Source organism: Sus scrofa, chromosome 4 (genome assembly GCF_000003025.6).
Source record: "Sus scrofa isolate TJ Tabasco breed Duroc chromosome 4, Sscrofa11.1, whole genome shotgun sequence".
In the NCBI taxonomy this organism is placed as follows: Eukaryota; Metazoa; Chordata; class Mammalia; order Artiodactyla; family Suidae; genus Sus; species Sus scrofa.
In genome coordinates this window covers 47,068,431-47,075,801 of record NC_010446.5, presented here as the reverse complement: position 1 = coordinate 47,075,801, position 7,371 = coordinate 47,068,431, and the positions used below count along the sequence as shown (strand labels likewise).

At 40.4% G+C, this 7,371-nt stretch overlaps 1 protein-coding gene across 2 annotated transcripts in view; it reads left to right on the top strand.

Annotated features, from left to right (window-relative positions):
- The window catches only part of RIPK2 (receptor interacting serine/threonine kinase 2), a 48,576-nt gene continuing 41,873 nt past the window's right edge, over positions 669–7,371 (top strand). The window contains exons 1-2 of one of the 2 annotated variants that reach the window (XM_021089139.1): positions 669–1,457; positions 6,867–7,020. In XM_021089139.1, coding sequence (XP_020944798.1) covers positions 1,285–1,457; positions 6,867–7,020 — 327 coding nt within the window. In that variant the 5' untranslated portion in view covers positions 669–1,284. The remainder of the gene's footprint in view (positions 1,458–6,866; positions 7,021–7,371) is intronic. The other variant, XM_013996625.2, reaches the window with a different exon arrangement.

The window sequence follows — 7,371 nt, the reverse complement described above, 5'->3', positions numbered from 1 at the left end:
CTCATTACAGTTTCCATTTATTGTAAAATGTAACATTGCCACTATCATTTCAGACAATACAAAAAAGGAAGCACCGATTCTCTTTAGGCAAAAATCTCTCATTGAAATCAGGCATTCCTTATTACTTTTGTCTTAGAATTCATTAAATGTCTGGCATGATCTTGGTATTGCATATATTTGCACGCACACTTTGCAAAATAGTCATTTCAGTAGAAAAGTGTTTAAGGTAAAAAGATGAACAGATGTTTGCAGTTTTTTCTGACTGACATTAAACACTGTTTTCTTCCCAGATCTATAAGACAAGCGTTTTCAGTCTTACCTGGAATCAGAGGGAAGGAGAGACTGAAGGTTATTTTTCAATCTCTGTCTATAATTGTGGACTTTGGGGGTGGGGGAAGGAGTAAGAGAAATAGGTCTCATAGTGAACTAAACAGCTGAACTTTTTGTCGGGGTTAAACTCCGACAATCCACCCCCTCAAGACTGAAGTAGCTGGAAGTAATGGAAGATTGGAGTTCAGATAGGCAGGTAAATTTACCCCTATCTGACTCACTGGGTTCAAGAGCTGAGTCCTGGTTAGTCACCACTGCATTCCCTCAAAGCACATTCTGCGCAGGCGCACAGTCCTAGTTGTCAGTCATCACACCCGCCCCGCCACCCCTCCGGGGTTTAGCGACTCCCGGAACACTCGGGGCCCAGAGGAAATTCCTCCGGGGTAAGGGGGGGGGGGGGGGGCTGCTGCCCGGTATGAGGCTGCAGAGAGGAACTGTGCCCAAAAGCAAACTTTCCAAACCTAGCAGGTGGGGGGAGAGAAGACAAAATTGAGCGCCTCTGGTTCCCTTCCCCATCCCAAGCCCGCCCGTACCCCGCCGAAGCGGCACGGGTTTTCTGGGCGCCACCAGGCAGAAATCCTGGCCTCATATCGAGGCCGGAGCCAGCTGGAAGGACCGCGGGCTGTACCGGGGCCCTCTTCGTCGCTTTAGCGTCAGTCGCTGACGTCGACTGAGAAGTCTAGGGAGGGAGGAGCCCCGAAGGGCGGGCTCTGGTGGCTGCGCCTGAGAGGAAGCTCCTCCTCCACCCGCCCAGCGACCCCAGTCTCTAGAGGAGTACTCGGGCTCGGGAAACGCTGCGGCTTGGTGTGGGCTGCTCGGGGAATGGATGACCTCGTGACCTAGCGTCCAACAGCGGGGAGGGCTGGCCGCCCCGAGCGCGCTGGGACGGAGCCGCGGGAACAGCGGGCACACCCGGAACCGGCTGGTGGCCGAGTGCCCGCGCCGCCCGCCACCATGAACGAGGAGGCCATCTGCAGCGCCCTGCCCACCATCCCGTACCGAAAGCTCGCTGACCTGTGCTACTTGAGCCGTGGCGCGTCCGGCACCGTGTCGTCCGCCCGCCACGCAGACTGGCGCATCCAGGTGGCCGTAAAGCACTTGCACATCCACACCCCACTGCTTGACAGGTAAGTCTCCCCAGCGGTTCCCCCGCGGAGTCCCGAAATGTATGTGCCCTGTCCCCTCTGGCTCCAACCCTGGGCTGGCGGGCTCTTCTGCCCAAACGACGGTGACCATGGAGTCGGCCCTACCATTCGTCACTGCTAGGCAGCCCTTCAAGGCTCAGGGCTAACCTGATAGGGAAAACTGGCTTCTCTGAAGATGCAGCAGCCATCGCACTTCTTTTCACAGCCTTCTCTCCTTGGCCTTACTTTCTCCAGGCACCAAAAATCTGCAGTCACAGCCCAACTCTAAACGTCCTCTTTACTGAAATTGGATTTTGTTTGCTTTGTTTTCACCCCTTCTTTTCTGTTTTTGTTGTTGTTTTTTGGGGTTTTTGGTTTTTTTGATTTTTTGTTTTTTTGTTTTTGTAGATGGGTTTCTACCCAATAGGTAGCTCTTAACCATAGGTGGCTTTTGAGCACTTGAAATGTGGCTTTCTGAACTGAAATGTGCTCTAAGTGTAAAATACACAGCAGATTTCTACCACTCACTATTGAAAAAATTATATATATCATTAATACTTTTATATTGATATGCTAAGATGATATTTTTGATACACTGGGATAAATATATTAAAGTTCATTTCAGGTGTTTCTTTTTACTTTTAAAGTGGCTGCTAGAAAATTTTTAATTGTGTGGCTCACATATTTTTATTGCACAGCATGGCTCTAGAGTCAGGGATGTTTCAGTTTTGGCTTTTTATTGTTGTTTTGGTTCGCTACATGTAGTCATGAAAGTTTAGATATCAAATTCAATTCAGTTTGGTTTCTACCCTTAGTCTCACAGAGAAGGAAGCCTGTCCCTAGAGGAAATACATATTGTTTTTTGCTAACAATAAACCAAAATCAGAAGATGGTTATATGACCAAAATTTTTGAATGTCTTTCAAATCCAGCAACAATATTAGTGCAGTTGTCCAGTTTTTAAGGGACAGCTAGCAATGGTTTCTGTTTCCAGAAAAGTCTTTGAACCATATGTATTAGTCAGTGATCTAGTCAGCAGTCTTGTGTATTTTCTTTCCAACAGGAATTTAACTAGGCCCTGTATTCAATTCTTAGTGAGTTAACATTCATGATTGCAACATTCTCCTCTCCTCCTCCCTGTGTCTAAAGTGAAAATACATCATGCTAGATGCCTGATTGGCCAGAGGCTGTAGGCATCCAATAGCAGATTAATTCCTCAGCTTCAGCACTGCTAATATTTAACTTTCATCTGCCTGGGGCTTTTCTTTGCTCTCTTGTTGTCAGGCTTGGATGGACTAGATCTTACAGTAAGTTTGAGACATCTTTAGATATTTTTCACACTTTTTGTGTACCATAATCCAGACCTACTGATATACAGGGTGTGTTTATCCTGGGCCTTGAATTCTGTGGAGCAGGTCCTGGGCAATGTTGTGTATGTGAATGTAGTCAGCTCTGAAGAGTGGTGATTGATTAAAGAAGGCGGACATATTTTAGAATCAACTGTTTTAAAATGTAGAAGTCTAGTACTTATGTACTCATTAGGTATTTTAAAGCAAATTGATCCATTTTGGATCTGCTTCTCAAGATTTTAATTTAAGTTTTGTGCCATTTGGGGCCAAGAAATGAAGATGGAGTTTCCTTTCCATGCTCATTAACAATTTTTATAATCTAAAATTCTTTACTAAATTTGGAAGGAGACTAACTCTGTTGTCAAAGAAACCATAAAAACCAGTGATACGCTTTGGCATTACTGCATCACATTTTTTTCTCCCACTTATTACCTAGAATGTTAACATTAGCAGTATTTTGGTAGTCTGAGCATAGGGCTAGGCTGTGCTGTTGACTCACAGGTGTCTATTTCCTCACTTGTAAAGCCAGGCATACAAATACATGTACTTCTTGGGCTCTGGTGTGGATAATGTTTGCTTTGTTCTTTGGAATCATGAAAGAAAAATAAATTTATGTGCTGTCACATGTTCATTCTTATTTTAGTGATTGGTGAGTTCTCTATAACCTGACTTCTGCCCAATGAGTGGTCCTTCAATAGTCTTCCAACTCCTTATGAGTAGATGAGTCTGATTGGTTTTATGAACACCCTGTGTAGACAACATAGCTGTTTTGTGACTGAATTTTTTTTTTTTTTTGGTCTTTTTGTCTTTTTGTCTTTTCTATGGCTACACCCACGGCTTATGGAGGTTCCCAGGCTAGAGGTCTAATCGGAGCTGTAGCCACTGACCTACGCCACAGCCACAGCAACGTGGGGTCCGAGCCACGTCTGTGACCTACACCACAGCTCACGGCAACGCCGGATCCTTAACCCACTGAGCAAGGCCAGGGATTGAACCCACAACCTTATGATTTCTAGTCAGATTCTTTAACCACTGGGCCAAGATAGGAACTCCCTAAAATTTTGATTTGTGTGGTTTTGGTGATGTGTCTGTAGAAGTTGTATTTTACATTTTTATTTTTAAAATATAAAAACCTATTTTTAACCTGTTTTGGCTTTTTCTGTTTTCCTAATCACTCATTCTTCCCAAAATCTGACTTCAAGAACTTTTCTTCTCTGATCAAGCAGTGAATGGAAAGAACAAAGGCTTTAGAATCCCACAATTAACAATTCACATCTGACTCCAACCCTGCCACTTATGGTTGGTATGATGGTTAGAAAATTACTAATTTTTCTGAGCCAGAGCACCTTCATATATAAAGTGGAGATAAACAAAAGAAACCAACTTTAAAGGGTTGGTCTTAGGATGATGGTGACTATAAAGTGGCTGACACTTAATATGATCATGGGAGAAGGAAGAATGCCTCATACTCTTAAAAGGAGGAGGCATTATTACGTTAAGTATCACTAAGATTTCCCTAAAATGCCCTCTCTATAGTTCTTTCTCATAGTATCCAGGAACCTTCAGGTCCATCCTGTCTCTGCAAATTTCCTACTCAATAACTGCCTTGTTGACCTACATCTCTTGAGACAAATACGAAACTGTTTCAATTTAGGAAATATAAATTTAATTAAAACAGATCTCACAAACGTATGTAATTGGTTGCCTCACAGCTGGGATATTAAGTGGCTGAAGAACAGGGAGAAGGAGGGAAACTTTTTGCTTTATCCTTTCTTATAACTCCTGAATTTTGAAACATGTAAGTATATTACCTAGCTAAGATTTTTTGCTTTATTTTGTTTTTTGTTTGTTTTTAAGGGAGGCCTCATAGTCTGGTCTGAAATGTCCATTGCTTTTCTTACTTCAGTAGCCATTCATCAAGAGCTTGGGTGATTTAAGCACCAACCAGTCATCATCACTTACCTAATAAGCTTCTCCTAGAGACATTTCTGTTTCTGTTATTGCTCCTACCAACACCAAATCGTCCACAATAAAAATTGGTGGAAAATCTAGTTCCCTTCCTTTTTATATATTTATATACACCCCCCCCCACTTTAGTCAATCAGTCAGTTACCACAGCCTGGGCATTCTATTCTGCTAGTATTTTTCTTTCTATTTCTACTGCAATCTTTATAGTTTCAGACTCTCATTGCTTCACATCTTAACTAATATTATATCTTCTAACACCTGGTTTTTCAACTCTACCTCTTTCTGCTGAGCCTACACCCTTGCTGCCAAGTTAATCATCCTAAAAGTTTGTCCCACTAACGTCATTCCCTTTCTCAATAACCTGCAGTCACAACTCAGTGACCACCAAATAAAGTGTGAACACCCTCACCTGCTTAAAGGCTCTGAAATGAGGCCCTACCCTACACTCTTCACCTTCACTGTATACATGGTGTTACACACCTATTCGTACTAAACAATTTGCCATTTTCCAAATATACCTTTCACTTTAACTTCCTTGAATACATTTGATACATACCTCTTAGACATATTCTGTATACTAGATACTATTCTACATCCTGGGGATACAGTGATGAAAAAGAAAGGCAAAAATCTCCCCCATCTTGCAGGCCACATCCATCTTGGATACCATTTTTCCAGTGGTAGAAATTTTATCCATCCTTAAAGTACTATTGAAATCTCTCTCTAAGAGCTATAGCAACTCCCTTAGCCCAAGTTACTAGTTCTTTGAGCTCTCTATAGTTATTTATTTACTTACTTACTTGCTTATTTACTTGTTTTTGATGGCAGCTCATTCTACTTTATATTTAAGTATTCGATATTCTTTTTTATTTGCTTTTCTTATTTTTTAACTTTATTGAGGAATAATAGACAAATATAATTGTATATATTTAAAGTACACAAGGTGATTGTTTGCTATACATATCCATCATCATGGGATGATTAACAAGATCAATATAATTAACATATCCAAAGACATACAAATGACCAATAGTTATATGAAAAGGTCTCAATATCGCTAATCATTACAGAAATGCAAATCAAAACCACAATGAGTATTTTCCTTAAAAAGAGTTCTGGACAGCTTGGGGTCACAGACTTTTTTTTTTTTTTGCATTAATAGTCTCCATAATGCTAAGCACAGTTCTTTATTCATAATAAAAGTTCAGTCATCTACTTGTCTTAATGATAAGCAAATGAAACTGGGATCCAGAGTTATAAGCATTTACCTGTTCCCATTGTTCTTTTCCTAAGTTCCAGTGTATAGTTTCTAAGCATCATTGACCGTCATGAAACTATTATCATCTAGCCGTTAAGATCTGTAATATTTAAGCATTTTAATATTGAGGATATTTAGAAAAACTTTATGTGATATGCAACCATAAAATTTAATGTAACATTCTAATCAAATTTGATCATTTTAATCAACATAAACTTAATGTAATTAGTTAAAGCACCTCTCATTCTAATATAGTAGACTTTTTTAAGGGGCCGGGGGGGTGGGCACACCTGCAGCATATGGAAGTTCCTAAGCTAGGGGTTGCATCAGAGCTACAGCTGCCGGCCTATACAGCAGCCACGCCAGATCTGAGCCGTGTCTGCAACCTATACCACAACTCACAGCAATGCCAGATCCTTAACCCACTAAGTGAGCCAGGGATCGAACCTGCATCCTCATGGATACTAGTCAGATTTGTAACCCACTGAGCCACAACGGGAACTCCATAATAGAGTAGACTTTATAGACTTAAACATCTTGTTCTTTCCCTTCCCTAGGAAAAGGACAATAATAATTTGTATGTAGCAATTTTTTCTGTCAGCACTTTTGCTACAAGCACGTCTGGCTTATACAAGTTATTTTGATCTCTAATCAGACCTATAGAATATATACAGTAGATATTATCTCTACTTTAAATAGGAAGAAACTAAGATAAGTTGCATAATTTACATGACCAAAAGCTAATGAATGAAAAAAATCTAGGTTTAATTAATATTATGGGCATGATAATTGTCTATTTTTCGTTAATTTGAAATAATTATGCATTTTCTTTCTTTAGTGAAAGAAATGATGTCTTAAGAGAAGCTGAAATTTTACACAAAGCTAGATTTAGTTACATTCTTCCAATTTTGGGAATTTGCAATGAGCCTGAATTTTTGGGAATAGTTACCGAATATATGCCAAATGGATCGTTAAATGAACTCCTACATAGGGTAAGTATTATTTGTTTTCAGCGCCTGCAATTCTCTTATTCAGGCCATGTAGTGCTTTGGTTTTACATATGATCATATTATTTGGGGATATATAGATGAATAAGAATAATGAAAAACAATTGCAATGGTAAAGTTTCACCATTTATTTTATCAGAGAAGCCTTATTACTTCTTTAAATGATATAATTTTCAAAGAAGTTACCTTTTTTTTTTATTATTTATACGGTTGCAAATACGACATATGGAAGTTCCCAGCCTAGGGGTCAAATCAGAGCTGTAGCTGCTGGCCTACAACACAGACACAGCAACGCCAGATCCAAGCTGCATCTGCAACCTATACCATAGCTCACAG